Below are 16,052 nucleotides of genomic sequence, written 5' to 3'. Positions count from 1 at the left end.
AAAGAAGATGCGCACCACATGTTTTACAGGGGGGGGGGGGGGGGAGAGGGGAAAGGTGTGGACGCTGGTTGGTTTTTCCTGGGTGGATAGATCGATTATGTGTAGAGCAAGCCATGATGAACAGTCTGATAGAAAGGCAGAAGCAGAAGAGTTATGATTTCACTGTGGTGAATTTTGAAAGAGGGCTAAGTGATAAGAATATATTCCACATTTTCAGCAGTTTGACTGATCTACTTGGGACATCAAATTAGTTGATAAAATAATGCCAATTTAATTAACTCACAGTTTTTCAAAATGTGTACAGTAATTTTGTGAATTTTTCCAGGAGTTTTGTACAAACAAACAAATTATTAAAATTCTTCCAACCTATTTTTAGTGCATATGAATGCAATGATGAATGTCTGCAAAATCCAAAAAGAAGGAAAATAATATTAAAAGACAGAGGAAGTCATTTCACTGATTATAACATGTATTTAAACTTTTAAAATTTTTGGGTCTATTACATTCTGAGTTGCGATTCATGAAAAACTAGATGTAGATTTATTAGTTCATCTGGTAACTCCAATTTGTATGCGACTTTTCCTCGTCGATCTTGGATCTTATATGGGTCGTTATATGTTGGTGCTAACATAGCCTTCATCTGAAATATATGCACTCCTTTCATTAGTGACATGAGATATACAATCTCCAATTTCAAAACTCACGTCCTGTCTTATATTAACCGAATATTCCTTATGTTCACTCTCAGCATAGTCCTGAGTTGTTTCTCGCCAACTTTGGTCCAACTTTAAGGCGTCTTAGCTACACATTTTTCCATATAAATCTTTATAAGGTGTCATTCCTAAATTGATAGCTATTATTATAGGTGAACTCGGCGAATGGCAAACAAATCTCCTATGCTGATCCATACATAAATGTGCAAGCTCTGAGCATAAGATCTGATTTACTCTTTCAATATGTCCTCTAGCCTGTGGATGATAGGCTGATTTGAATACCAATTGAGCACCTTTATAGACATGGATACCAAATCTTGCCTTGTCGATCGGCATTTATTCATTTTATTATAAGTCCATTACCCGACATTATTTAGCCGGTTGCGCACGCTGACAGTTGACAGGAACTACATACTCATGCAATTTTTAAAGAAAATTAAATGATTAACTTGCAACGATTTGCCTAGCCCCTGTGAGAAATGATGTAGGCAAGCTGCATGCCATCGGGCATGGTGGCAGTATGGAACTTGAGATCAGTCACCGGAGGCGCCACATTGCCCCCGGTTCCCATGATGAGGTCCACCAGCACGCCGGCGACGGCGACGAACAGGAGGCCGGCGACGGCGCCGGCGACGAGCCCGGCCATCGACACGACAAAGACGCCGAGCTCGAGGTCCGCGACCGCCTCCGTCACCGCGCCCTCCACCACCACCTGCACCGCGAAGGCGCCCACCTCCGCCAGCGCGTTCAGGCTGTTGCGGAGCACCGCCTCGACGGTGTGCTCCGCCGTGAAGATGTCCCACACCATGAGGCCCGCCGTCGCCAGGAGCACCGCCACCCCCGCCGCCGTCGAGACCATCTCCGTCACCGGCATCTTGGCCCTGCCGGACTCCTCGATGATGCTGTTGTACACCTCTAGCTTCTGCGCGTCCGTCAGATGCTCGAACTCGCCCTCGAATCCCAACTTGTTCTTGTGTCTTCACATCGATCCGATCACATCCGATAATCAAAGATTACAACTAATTCAAGAAGAAGAGGAGATCGAACTGCTATATATATGTATGGTAATTAATTAGCAATAACTTCTTACCGTTTGACAAGGTCGGGGAACTTGATGCCCTCCTGCTTGAGCATCATGGAGAACGCCTTTGACATGGCGCGGGCGGAGCCGCTCCGGAGCCTGTTGCAGTGCTCGAACATGCACTCCTTGAACATGGCCGTGTCCTTGGCCAGCCGCCGGAGGTTGGCGACGTCGTCGGCGTGGAGGCCGGCGAGGTCGGCGACGAGGGAGTCGTAGTGCGCCCTGATCTTGCCGATGCAGTCCACGCGCAGGCAGCAGTTGCGGACGTTCTGCATGCTAATGTTCAGGCCGTACTTGACGTACTCCAGGACGTCCTCCGCGATGCTGGCCTTGGCCTCGCCACCGCCGCCCGCCGCGGCGGCGGCGTACTTGTCCCTGGTGGCCGAGCCGTCGTCGAGGAGGTCGACGGCGTGGTTGTACGCGTGGTTGACGCTGTGGAGGTACTTGACGCGCTCGTTCTGGGACTTGACCGCCTGCGTGATCTGGGCCTCCTCGTTGTTCCTCAGCAGGAGGGCCAGCTTCTTCAGCTGGGATACCTCCATCAGCATAACCAGGTCGCCTCCGTCCCCCATTGGTGCCGCCATCTTCGAGCTTGGATCAACGATTCAGAGGATCTGCACCAAATTAAGAAATTCATGTTATTACTGCTACTAATAATGATTATCCATAAATGCTAGCTTTGGATCGTTGGCCATGTCAGTCTTACACTTCCAACAACTGTTCAAGGGAGGTGAGAGCCCGAAACTATTTGAGTCGATCTACATCAAGATGCTCCCAGGCGACGTCTATTTATGGTTTTAGGCTGCTGTGTTCGTGAGTCGCATAAAACGAATCGTGAGTGGGAGTTGGGAAACTCTCTCCCCAAACACATAAAACGGATCAATAAGATTTTTCTAAAGCAACTTAATTTTGTATAGAAATTTTTTGTAAGACTGAAGATCATCTCCTGTCACACTTGGAGTTTTCCCTTCCCTTAGGTTTCAAATCATTAATAAATGACTTCAAGAATTTACTTTGGTTAACCAGGAGAAAACCCCAGTTAACAATGTATTTAATAATCGGAATTGTCAGGGAGAATTTTTTTACGAATTCTCTTTGCTCTAGAAAATCACTAACAGGACTTAAAGAGTAAATATCAGATCACTGGAGGCAATGTTGCTAAGTTAAAAGTGTCAAGTTAATCTCCTTCCTTCGCCTTTGGTCATGAATTGTGCCCAATTCACTCCCCTCTCAGTCCGCGGTTTTGTTTTGCATGACGAACCGTACCCGTGTCAGTTTGCAGGACCGTTTTCTTTCCATTCCTAAAGCTGCACCGCATTGTTTTCCTTTTTGGGAAGTCCTAGTTCCCTAGTTTTCCTTTTCCCTCCCTCTCTCCCCAGCCGGCCGCGCCCTCCCCCTCCCCTCGCGCGCGTGCCCCTCTTCCCCCTGGAGTCCGACTCCCTCCCCTCCCTCCTAGTTCTACTCCTTCTAGGACTCCTCCTTTCCTAATCCTGTCCACCCCTTTAGAAGTGTTCCTCCCCTAGTTTTTTACGTTTTCCCCGAGTCCTAGCTATCATCGTCCCCGCCGTCGTCACCGTCACGTCGCCGGTAATCTGTTTTCCCTCTTAAATGAATTGGTTAATCCAATGTCAATTATCTCCCGTCTAACCTGGCCGTTGTGTCCTCTCTAGTGCTGCCGTCGTTGTCGATCTTGCCGGACCGCCGCTGCCGTCGTCGTGTTCCCTCGCCGGTTATGCTTCCCGGTGAGAACCTCCCTCCTGTTTTAGGGTTTTGTTTCCGTTGTTAGCCGTGTCGTCGTCGTAGCCCGTGCCGTCCTAGAAGCTGCTATGCTGCCGCGTGGCCGCCGCCGTTGCCGCGCCGCTGCTCGCCGCCACGCCATTGCTGCCGCTGCTTGCTGCCGAGCCACGCCGCCGCTTGCCGAGCCGTGCCGCCGCTTGCCGATCCGCTGTCGTGCGCGCCGCTGCTTGCCAAGCTGCTGTCGTGCGCCGCCACCGCTTACCGAGCCGATGCCGTGTGCCGCTGCTTGCTGCCGAGCCTAGCCGCCGCTTTGTGTCGCCGTGTCGCAGCCGTGTGCCACTTAAACCTACTCGAGTTGTCTAGCCGTAGGTGCAACCCTAGGTTCCTACCGGCCTATCGTTTGTCGTACCGGGGCTTTACAATGAACTGTGTCTAGCCTGCTGGTTTAGTAGCAGCCATTGTTGAGTTGTTCGAACAAGGTGCTCCCCTATGGTTTGTTCGTTCGTCCGTCCCGAGTCGTCCTTTGGTTTAGAGCCGTTCAGAGCCGCTAGTTCCGTTCGCCGGTTTCGGTTGATCATTTGGGTGATCCCATGTGACGTTAAATTGACTCGTTGAGTCGGTATCTTGTGAGGCTCGCTTGCCAGTCAATCCGTCCTTTGATCCTATGTTCCTTTTGGGCTTAAATCCCTGTCAATTGATTAAGGTTTTTTCCGTCAATAGTAATTAACACAGAGCACCTTGTAAAATTCATAACTAAATAATCTGAGCTCCATTTTAACCCATTCAAATTGCAGTAAATTTGTTAGAATGCCAAGAATCCATTAAAATTGGTTTCTTTTGCTGCTTCAGTAGCTTTTTAGCTTGTATTTATTGTGTGCCTTGTCTGTCGTTAGACTCCAGCAGTTCTGTCGCTCCAGTTTATTTTGAAGTGGTTGCCGAGGTCCCGTCAGCTGAAGAGCAAGGCAAGTCATACAAATATCATTGATCATATTGAGCCTATTTGCAAAACCCTTTCTTTTTCTCTCAAAATTGCATTATTTTATAATGTCATGTGAGATGGAATTTACCTGTAAACTCAGCCTTTGTTTACCCTGCTTCATTGATAGCCTGGGTTAATAATTTGACTAGATGATTGGTCTAGGATTGCTTAGCCATGCTTAGATCAACTAGCTCACAATGGGATTCACAATTTTATAGTCCTTATTTTTATGATGATGCTATGCCATCTTGGCATATGGTTAATTAATTAAAATATGATTTACTTGGTGGGTCCTGAGCACATGCATGATGATTTATTTGGTGGTCGTGCCCATGATAATTAAGGACCGGTTCTCGGGAATCCCTGGAAGATATACTTAATTATCGTGCCCATGATTTATTTGGTGGTCGTGCCCAAATGGGCTCCATGCTGTACTCGTAGTAACCAAGCCAGATGGGCTCCAGGCTGAATCTTAAGTATAATCTTTTCTAACTAGCGCACCATTGGGAAGGGTAAGCGTGATGGAGTATGGATGGACCGGGAGGCACTCTATGCTGCTTCCGGATTTACCTAGGCATGAGTGAGGGCTGCCTGCTCCTGGATTTTGGAGTGGGAGCGAAACCGGAGGTGGGTGTGCTGGTTAGGGATGGTTATATGGAGGGTTTTGTCACGATTTCCTCCTTTGCAGTATCGTGGCAGTTGATGTGCACTAGGGTTCCCGATCTTCCGAAAGGTTCTGATAAACAACGATTTGGACGCAGTCGCGACACAAATCGATCCGGCTTCTTGAACGCGCACGCTATTGAGCCCCGCAATCGCAGCACTACGTCTCCTCTGGTTATCACCCGTGTCGAAACGCGGATGACCTCGCCGAGAAGGCTAATCCCTGTTTGCCAATCGAAGAACACAAACAAGAACGAGATAGAAAAACAACCAAAATTGCAGATGAATGATTAAGCTCACGAGTTGGGGTCTTACAAACCGATCTAGCGGCGAAACTGTTCTCGACAGATTAATCTAAGCAAAACCCGACTCTAAACGATGACGGCTACTGAATAAATGTGATTAGCGACATCCTAGGGTTGCCCTAGGGCGCACACCCCCTTGGGCTAAGCCCATGACACAATTACAAGGCCCAAAACCCAAATTAGATTCGGACTGGATGAGGTACGTGGCTTGTTTTGCAGATTCCCGACAGCTCGGTAGGAATTTTGACATGGGACCAAAACCATCTGAAAGTAGACTCCATAAGCTTTCCAACAAGTACTCATGGGCCCCGAAATTCCTTCTAAATCAGCGGCTAGGTACGTTTGATTTTGATGCTGTCAGGAGGCCCGAATCTGAATCCAAAACGTGTACAACTTGATCTCTTGTCTTCTATGGGCCAAAAGTGATATGGTGAGCTAGAAGTATACTTGGAGAAGGTCTTGGTTTGGTCCCCAATCAACTTCTTCAATCATCCATGCATTACTTACGCTCGGTCTCTTTTCTTTCACCCAAGCAAGTACCTCTGCGAACGAAAACACACAAAACTCAATGTGTAGCAATGTTTGTTCAAATATATAACAAGTAAATCTAATATAGAACATATGCACCTTTGGTTGATCAATACATAAGGTGGTCATGGTTATATCTGAACTAGTTGTATCCTCATCATCATCCCTTTCTTGATTGGAAACCATCCTCGGTTTCACCTTGTAATGGAGCATACTGTACTTATCTTTGTCTATCACAACATCCTGTACGGAACATTTCTTGATGGCCATATGATTGGATCCTAAAATCTTTGTAGTCGAAAAACCACAACATTCCCCTTCTTGCAAACCAACCTGTAACTCATTTAAACAACTAGAGGACTGATAGAGAATTACTTATATGCATGCAGTCCTCTAGACAATACATTTCATCATAAAAAGGAGGTATAGTCAAATTCGAACAAATATATACTCGATACACATTATATTCTCCTTTACTATCATAATTGTCAATAATATGAAAAATCACATCAGAAGGGCATGGCAATTCAAACCTTGCAAATAATTTCTTCTCTAAACAGTTGAGTGGACAAAGATCATCAAATTGAATATAACCCCAAGTATTTAAAGAAGATAGCAATTTAAGCTCTTCATTCTCGCTAGCAATGTAAATAACATGTTTAAACTCAACACATAGTGGCTCTACTGTAGAACTAACATGCTCATTCACTAGTTGTGGCATGGATATAAGTGAATCATCGCACAACTCTTCTTTATCACAAGTAACATCAAGCAAATTGTTTTGTGACAAAGGTATTTCAACAATCGGTTCCACTATGGGTTGCTCTAACGTAGCATAAGTAGTGGACATAGTTGGCACATTATAAATATGCATACCTTGAGTAGCTGTAGCACCATTATCATTACCTTTTTTCTCATCTTTAGAAATTATCAGCGCTTGGTGAATTGAACATTCTTCAAGCATGCATGGAGCTATAGATAAGTCTTTTTCCTCTTCGTCTTTCTTCTCTTTCTCATTACCTTGGTTATTCTCAGATGCCTATAAAATATTAGTTTCCAAAACAATAGGCACAACAATATGTTCGTTTTGTAATTCAGACTTAGTTGAAGACATCACAATAGCATCTTTCCTAGTATCTTTGAAAATCTCATCGATTCCAATCTTCATCCTTTCAAGATTATCTTCGAAAATTTCAATAAAACTCATGGGTACCAATTTCATTTTCCGACCATTATGTCTAAATGTGTATGTATTAGCAACAAAATTATGCGATCCATTATTAGCATATACCCATGGTTGACCAAACAACAAAGAACATGCTTGCATAGGAACAAGATCAAAATTGGCAGTATCATGGTAATCTCCAATCGAAAAGTTTATTCTCACAATTCTATTTACCTTAAACTTACCACAAGAGTTGAACTATTTGATGCAATATGGATGAGGATGCGGTTGTGTAGGCAACTCAAGTTTCTCAACCAAATCTGAACTCACAAAGTTATTGCAACTCTCACTATCGATTATAGTACGACATGCTCTATCCTTAACCACAAACTTTGTTTCAAATAATTCGTGGTACTACCATTGCTCCGCTTTCTCCATTTGAGAACTTAGCACTTGTTGCACCAAAGTACGGTCATCACGTGCACCTTGTTGGTATCGCTGATTTTGAGCGCCACTCATACCTGTCATTGCAAACACAAAACAATAGCAAACAATGAAGGTTATCCCTAATAATCTGCTACGCGGTGTAGTGGTGCCCCTCAACAACTCAGCCAAATGGAACACCTTACCAAGCTCTTACAAGTATCTTACTAGCAATGCTAAGGACGGTACAACCGGTGGCTGGTTCGTGACACCTTGAAGGACGTGATGTGGCGATTGCAAGAATCAAAGCGGTGTTGACCAGAAGTATATATGTGGAGCTTGGGAGGCCTAATATATAGTAGCAAAGGGACGCAATTGTGCTAATCAGAAAATACAAAGTTGAATAACAGTTCAAAGTACTAGTCAATGTGCTGGCCTAGCCTAGACTCAACTCTAGCTCAAGCAAGCACCCAACAACACTAAGGACTAGATATGAATCAATGTACAACTGTGCACTCTCAAAACATACTCAGAGAATGAATGATTTTTTTTCTTTCTTGGTGCGGATTTTTTTTAAGCACCTTTCTGCCTTTTTTTCTTTTTTTTTTGGTGCGGCTTTTTCTTTCTTTTTTTTTTCTTTGCACCTTTCTGCCTTTTCTTTCTTTATTTATTTTTTTACTTTTTTTTTCAACAAGAGCTGACCACTGACCTCGAACAGGGACTCAAATGTAAATATCAATATTATAAGGACTCAAATGTAAATATGAATATTACAGGGACTCAAACGCAAAGTGCAAAACTAAAATTGGATCATCTCAAAAATGGATTGCTCATATCATGTAGGTTCCGTTTTTATAAAAATATCTCAAATCCGCTGCATAACAATTCTATAGAGAGAATAATACGGATAGTCACGAATAGATCTGATCTGGAGTCTCTCTTCACGCGCACAGTACTCCTCTCATGCGCACAGTACACGCGCACAGTACGGCAACTCCAAAACGGTTTGATAAAAATCTCTCCAAATCACAAAAACGGAAACCCGACGATGAGACGATTCAATTTTTCAAGGTGCCGGCAACAACTAACGAGATGAAAAACTGGACCCAAAACAGACGTACAACTCACATACTTGAGTGATGAACCCTAGACCTAAAAGATGAATAGATGTAATACTCAAAACTAAAAATTAAATCTAAAACTAAACCAGCACTCGACACGACGATGCAACCTAGAATTCAACAAAGCAAAATCTAATAGAACAATGCAACGGCTCAAATTGTCTAGGTAAAGAATAAATATTTTTGTGTGGCAATTTTCTGGTTATGGGAAGATAAATTACCTAATGGGCAACTGCGCTCTGAAACCAACTAATGAGGGAGTTAGGTCCGTTTGAAGTTGATGCTGTCAGGAGGCCCGAATCCGAATCCAAAACGTGTACAACTTGATCTCTTGTCTTCTATAGGCCAAAAGTGACGTGGTGAGGTAGAAGTATACTTGGAGAAGGTCTTGGTTTGGTCCCCAATCAACTTCTTCAATCATCCATGCATTCCTTACGCTCGGTCTCTTTTCTTTCACCCAAGCAAGTACCTCTGCGAACGAAAACACACAAAACTCAATGTGTAGCAATGTTTGTTCAAATATATAACAAGTAAATCTAATATAGAACATATGCACCTTTGGTTGATCAATACATAAGGTGGTCATGGTTATATCCGAACTAGTTGTGTCCTCATCAGCAGTACTTCGGGGCATGGTTTCATGTGTGGAATCATGTCTTGTCGGTAAAATTGTACACCTCTGATCAAAGTAAAACTATTCGAATAGCCGTGCCCGCGGTTATTGGGCGGTCAACCAGCTCACTGTGATTAGTCTCACCTTAATAATCTGCCTTAATGAACTGGTGTAGTTCAGTTGGTTTTGGGTTGGGCCTGTCGCAACGTGGTTTTGCGTTGGACAGTGATGATGATAATACTTCTTAATTATCTAATGTTTTGCTACTTTCAACTTATGATTTGCAAATGTTGCTTTTACTGCAAAATATCCTATGAGCCAATCCTTTGATTATCCTTGCATCATACCTTCCCCTTGGTATGACTTGTTGAGTACGGTGGTTGTACTTAGTCTTGCTTTATTTTTCCTAATCCCCCAGAAGCAAAAGTTGGTTCAGATAGTGAGTTCTATGAAGATTAGGCTTGTGCCAGCCGACAAGAGTTTGCCTGTGGAGTTGTGGAGGAAGCTTCGCTTTGCTGAGAAGATAAAGTCTAGTTCTTTAGTTTTTCCGTTGCGTTTGAGTTTTATTTTGTTATTTTTATAAGTCGTGGAACTGTATCAAATTGTCATCTATGTACTCTGGTTGATGCCTGGACAGAGGTTAAATGCACAGGTAGCCGGTGATTCGGGTTGTCGAATCCCCGGGCGCGACAAGTTGGTATCAGAGCCGACCTTGACCGTAGGACAAGCCAAACGGAAAACCCATAGAGCCCTCTGAAATTCTTTTCTTCCTCCCGAAAATCTCTTCTTTCCCCATTTTCAAGTGGTCTAGTGAGTCCAGATAAATGAGTTTGCTCTCAAGTTTCTGAGTTTCGTCAAAAAAAATATTTTTTTCTTTGTGCCTCTTTGACTTTCAAAAAAAAAGAAAAATTTTGTTTTCGGCATTGAAAAAAAAGAGTTTTGGTAAAAAAAAGGTGTTTTCGGGATTTCAAAAAGAAAAGGAGTTTCGGTATCATAAAAAAAGAGGGGTTTTCGGTATTAAAAAATTTTGGCCAAAAATAGTATCGTAAAAAAAAATATTTTGCTCTAGTCTTTTGGTTTTATTTAGTGTCTTTTCTTTCTTTTTGTTTCCAGTTTAATGCCAGCATCTCGTTTCTGATCGAAGTCAGTTTTTTATCCTTCTATCATTTCTTCGATGGAACAGCTTATCGTTATCATCCCAGCCGTTCAGCAGGAGGCACTACCAGTTCTTTTAGTTCAGCTTCAAGGGAGAATGGTTCTACTTTTGGTCGCATGAGGACAATGATGGGAGCGCTTGATAAGATGCACGCGGATCTTCACCGAGCCTCGAAGACGCTGAACGACAAGAAGCTCATTCAAATAGCTCGTTTGTAAGATGAGGTTGATCGTCTCAAGGTCGAGAATACAATACTCCAGGGTTGTCCAGCACCAAGCAGGGTCAGAGTCTGTGTGATGCCAAGGATGAAGAGGTGGTGATGAAGAAGACGATGCCATCTCTGCCGTTCATAGGAGCCGTTCCGAGCATTAGACTTGTTGCCCTAGTTTCCCGTTTTGTTTAGTCGTTGCTTGGTAGATTTTTGTGTTCAAGTTTGTTTGCTTGTGGGGTTTAGCTCACGGTCGATACCATGTGCCGATGGTATGACGGTCTATTTAAGGATCTTTAAGTGTGTTTTTAAGTGTGTTTTAAGCAAGAGCAGAACAATTACAGTTGATTAATAAAAGCAAGAGTAAAGAGGTTCCTTAGTAACTGTTTTTCTCCTTCCCTATTTCTCCTCCCGTCTTCTACTTCAAATGGTGACAACGAGGACTACCCGTTCTGGAAGCAATGTCAATTAGGAACAACCGTCAGGAAATGGTTCAGGAGATTTGCCAGAGAATGGACTTGCCATGCAATGAAAAAGACATTCGGCTCTTCCAAGCATGTACTGAAATTCAAGTCAGAAATGGAAAAAAAAAACATTCTTTTGGAAGGACAACTGGCTCTATGGGTTTTGCTCAAAGGACATAGCACCAAACCTCTTCAAGCTGGCAAAGAGAAAGAACCGAAATGCTGGAACTGAGCTCACAAATGATGAATGGTTACACTCTCTAAGACAAATTACAAGCTTCGAAGAGATCCAGGAGCTCATTCAACTAGGAGGACTCTTGAGCCGGGTCACGTTGCTAAATGAAATAGAAGACATAGTCTTATGGAAAAGGAGCAATGTGACCACATATTCGGCAAAGAGTGCCTATCTCTTTCAATTCATCGGCTCTCAGCAAGACAAGGTTTTTCTGTTGAATTGGAAGGCGTTGGCACTTCCAAAGCAAAAATTCTTAGGATGGCTCATTCTGCACCAAAAGATTCTAACAGCCGAAAACATGTTGATTCAACACTGGGAGTGCAACTGGATTTGCCCCTTATGTAGAGGAGTCTTCAAGGATACTGATCACTTATTTCGACAATGTGATTTCTGTAAAGAAACATGGAATCGTGTCTCTGCTGTACAAGGTATTCAAAATAACCAGACTTTCTCCTCTCTGAAAGATTGTATGACATACATCATGCAGAACGAAAGCAAAACGGAAGTGAGGAGAAAGGCGGGTGTTCTTGTCAAAACTTGGTGGCATATTTGGCTACAAAGGAACGCAAAGATCTTTAGAGGAGAAGAACCGGATGTGCAAAGGACTTCACACCAGATCATCCAAGATATCCAAGAAAGTAGCTTTCAATTTCAACCGCCAAGAGTGTATCCCTTCTCTTACAAAATCAAGATGTATGGTCCTGGAACGTTTCTAAGTTGTTTTTTACATTGATTCGTGTAATCCTAATCATGTAAACCGTACTTTTTCCCTCCCTCTAATATATTCGGCAATGCTCTTACCGCTTTCCTTTTCAAAAAAAAAAAGATTTGCCAGAGAATCCTACGCTTGCCAGGCAATAGCAAGACAGACTCAGATGATGACAGCCATGATGAATCAGATGCAACAGCAGTATCATCAGATGATGCAGCATATGGTGCAACAACAGCAACAGAATCAACAGCAGCAAAACCAGCAGCACAATGGTCCCCCTCAGTCTAAATTGCCAGAGTTTCTAGATGTTCGTCCACCGACTTTCTCAAGCACAACTAACCCAATGGAGGCTAACGATTGGTTGTACGCCATTGAGAAGAGACTTAACCTACTTCAGTGCACTGACCAGGAGAAGGTAGCGTTTGCCACACATTAGTTGCAAGGTCCAGCTTCAGCTTGGTTGGATAATTACATGGTTACCCGTCCAGCCGGAACAGAGGTTACTTGGGATGAGTTTTGTCGTGTTTTCAGGAAAGCCCAGGTTCCCAATGGAATTGTTGCATAGAAGAAGTGAGAGTTTAGGACTCTACATCAAGGAAACAGGATTGTTACTGAGTATCTGCATGAGTTTAGTCGTCTAGCACGTTATACCCCTGAGAATGTGCGTACCGATGCCGAGAGACGGGAGAAGTTCTTAGCAGGTTTGGATGACGAGTTAACTAACCAGTTAATTTCTGGAGATTATGCTGATTTTGAGAGACTTGTGGGCAAAGCCATTCGTCAGGAAGACTAGCGCAATAAGATGGATCGCAAGAGGAAAACTATACAGTTCAGGAGTCAGCAAGGTGGACAGTAGAAGCCCCGCTTCGGTCCAGGACAGCGCAGTGGTCCTACAATGATGATTGTTCGACAGCACAGGCCGTATTAGCCAGGAAATTTCAGCCAAGGCAATTGTGGAAACCAGAACAACCGTAATCCCTTTCCGCGCCCGCCAATGGCACAGTCTCAAGCTTCGCAGCCCCAACAGCCAAAGAAGGAGTCAGGATGAAAGCCCCTCACATGTTTCAATTGTGGAGAACCCAGACATTTTGCAGATAAGTGTCCTAAGCCAAAGCGCAATGGACCCAAGATTGTTCAAGCTCGTGTTAATCACGTGTCTATGGAAGAAGCTCAAGCAGCGCCAGAAGTGGTTTTGGGTACGTTCCCTGTGAACTCAATTCCTGCTACAGTTTTATTGGATTCTAGTGCTACGTATTCATTTACATCCAAAAGATTTGTTGGGGCACACGGGTTCAGAAAAGTGGAACTGAGTAATCCCATGAAAGTTAATACACCTGGTAATAGCTCAACATCAGTTAGTTTTTGTCCCTCAATGAGGATAGAGATCCAAGGGTCACCTTTTCTAGCCTATCTTATCCTTCTGGAGTGTAAAGACCTAGATGTCATACTTGGAATGGATTGGTTGACAAGACATAAAGCAGTTATTGATTGCGCAACTGGTGGTAATTCAGTCTCCATTAACTCAGAAGAAAGGAGTAAGTTTGAATCATGTGGAAAGTGAACAACAGGATAAGGTCATGAAAGATGTTCCGAATTTGGAGGACATTCCCGTAGTCTGTGAGTAACCTGAAGTTTTTCCGGAAGAGTTAAAAGCTATGCCGCCTAAGAGAGACATCGAGTTTTGTATCGATTTTGTACCATGTACAGCTCCCATTTTCAATGCTTCTTTTAAACAATTTTGCAATGAAAAATGTCTTGAGCATGAATTTTCTTCTCCTCGTATTCCTCAACAAAACGGTGTTGTTGAAAGAAAGAATCGGTCTTTGGTTGAGATGGCTAGAATGATGTTGGATGATTATCACACTCCTAGAAAATTTTGGGCTGAAGCGGTTAACACTGCATGCTATATTTCAAATTGGGTTTTCTTGAGATCAAAACTTGGAAAAACTTCCTATGAGCTTCGATTTGGACGCCAACCCAAAGTTTCACATTTGTGTTTTTTTTTTGTTGCAAGTGCTTTGTCTTGAAATTTGGAAATTTAGATAAGTTTGAAGCACGCTCTACCGATGGAATGTTTCTTGGTTACCCCGCACATTCTCGTGGCTATCGCGTACTTGTTTTGGAAACTAACAAAATTATTGAGACTTGTGAAGTTACTTTTGATGAGGCTAGTCCAGGTACTAGACCAGAAACTGCAGGTACATTGTCACAGGTTCAAGGGGAGGATGGTCGTATTTTCGAAGATGAGAGCGACGACGAGGTCGGCTTGGCCGGTCAGACCGGGCGCCAGGCCGATCAGACCACCGACACACCTCCGGTCAGATCAGCACAGGATGTCTGGTTAGACCGGCCAGGGTCGTCGGGTTACGATTATGTTCATGCTGATCGGGATGGTCCTCCAGAGGCTACAACTTCGACCAGTGAGGGTACAAAACGTGAAACAACTTTAGAAGTCGCCACTCCTTTGCATATTCAACGACAACGTTCGCCGAAACAAATCATTGGTAATATAGGTGAGGGGACTACAAGGTCTATGGTAATGACTCATGATGTTTGTACAAATTCTGCATTTGTTGCTTCTATTGAACCCAAAGATGTTACTCATGCATTAACTGATGAATCGTGGATTAATGTCATGCATTAAGAACTTGAAAATTTTGAGAGAAACAAAGTTTGGACTTTAGTTGAACCACCTTCTAGACATAATATTATTGGAACCAAGAAGGTTTTCAAAAATAAACAAGATGAGGATGGTTTAATTGTGAGAAATAAAGCTAGACTTGTTGCTCAAGGTTTTACTCAGGTGGAAGGTTTGGATTTTAATGAAACTTTTGCTCCTGTTGATAGAATTGAGGCAATTAGACTTTTGTTAGCTTTTACTGCTTCAAAAGGTTTTAAATTGTATCAAATGGATGTGAAAAGTGCTTTTCTAAATGGTTTTATACAGGAGAAAGTTTATGTCAAACAACCACCAGGTTTTGAAAATCCTGATTTTTGTAACCATATTTTAAAATTGTCTAAAGCTTTGTCTGACTTGAAACAAGCACCTAGAGCATGGTATGATAGGCTCAAGAACTTTTTACTTGTGAAAGGTTTTCAAATGGGAAAGATTTATAAAGCGCTTTTTGTTCTTAAGCATGCTGATAATCAACTTTTTGTTCAGATTTATGTGGATGATATCATCTTTGGTTGTTAAACTCACGCTTTGGTTGTGCAGTTTGCTGAGACTATGCACAGGGAATTTGAAATGAGCATGATGTGTGAGTTATCGTACTTTTTGGGATTGCAAATTAAGCAAATACCTCAACGCACATTTGTGCATCAAATGAAGTATACGAAGGAGCTTTTGAGACGGTTCAAGCTGGAGAATTGCAAAGCCGATATCAACACCAATTGGTTCTATAGGTGTGTTGGATCCTGTTGAAGATGGTGAAGCTATTGATCAAAAGGAGTACAGAAGTATGATTGGATCTTTGTTGTATCTAACTGCTTCAAGGCCAGACATACAATTTGTTGTATGTTTGTGTGCACGCTTTCAAGCATCTCCTCGTGCTTCACATCGTCAAGCGATCAAGTGAATAATGAGGTATTTGAATCAAACACTTGAGTTTGGAATTTGGTATTTTACTTCATCTTCTATATGCTTGAATGGATATTCCGATGCTGATTTTGCTGGTTGTAGAATTGATAGGAAAAGTACTATTGGAACATGTTATTTTCTTGGTACATCATTGATTACATAGTCTTCTAGGAAATAGTCTAGTGTAGCTCAATCAACTCCTGAATCAGAATATGTTGTTGCTGGTAGTTGTTGTTCTTAGATTCTTTGGCTAATATCAACTTTAAAAGATTATGGTCTTACTTTTGAGAAAGTGCCTCTATTTTCTGGGAATACTAGTGCTATTAACATTGCTAAGAATCATGTACAACACTCACACACAAAGCGCAT

The 16,052-nt window shown here is 42.8% G+C and overlaps 1 protein-coding gene across 1 annotated transcript; it reads right to left on the bottom strand.

Moving 5' to 3' along the window:
* Nucleotides 1-1,021: 1,021 nt before the first annotated feature.
* LOC4335448 (uncharacterized) lies at nt 1,022-2,569 on the bottom strand. The gene is made up of 3 exons (XM_015779123.3): nt 2,501-2,569; nt 1,804-2,408; nt 1,022-1,690 (listed from the first exon to the last, which is right to left on the bottom strand). Exons 2-3 carry the CDS (start codon nt 2,376-2,378, stop codon nt 1,177-1,179), a joined length of 1,089 nt encoding a protein of 362 aa, XP_015634609.1. The 5' UTR covers nt 2,379-2,408; nt 2,501-2,569; the 3' UTR covers nt 1,022-1,176.
* Nucleotides 2,570-16,052: the final 13,483 nt, after the last annotated feature.

The sequence above is a fragment of the Oryza sativa genome, chromosome 4, assembly GCF_034140825.1.
Source record: "Oryza sativa Japonica Group chromosome 4, ASM3414082v1".
In the NCBI taxonomy this organism is placed as follows: domain Eukaryota; kingdom Viridiplantae; phylum Streptophyta; class Magnoliopsida; order Poales; family Poaceae; genus Oryza; species Oryza sativa.
Note: the sequence above shows the minus strand (reverse complement) of the source record. Positions and strands in the feature narration are given on the sequence as shown.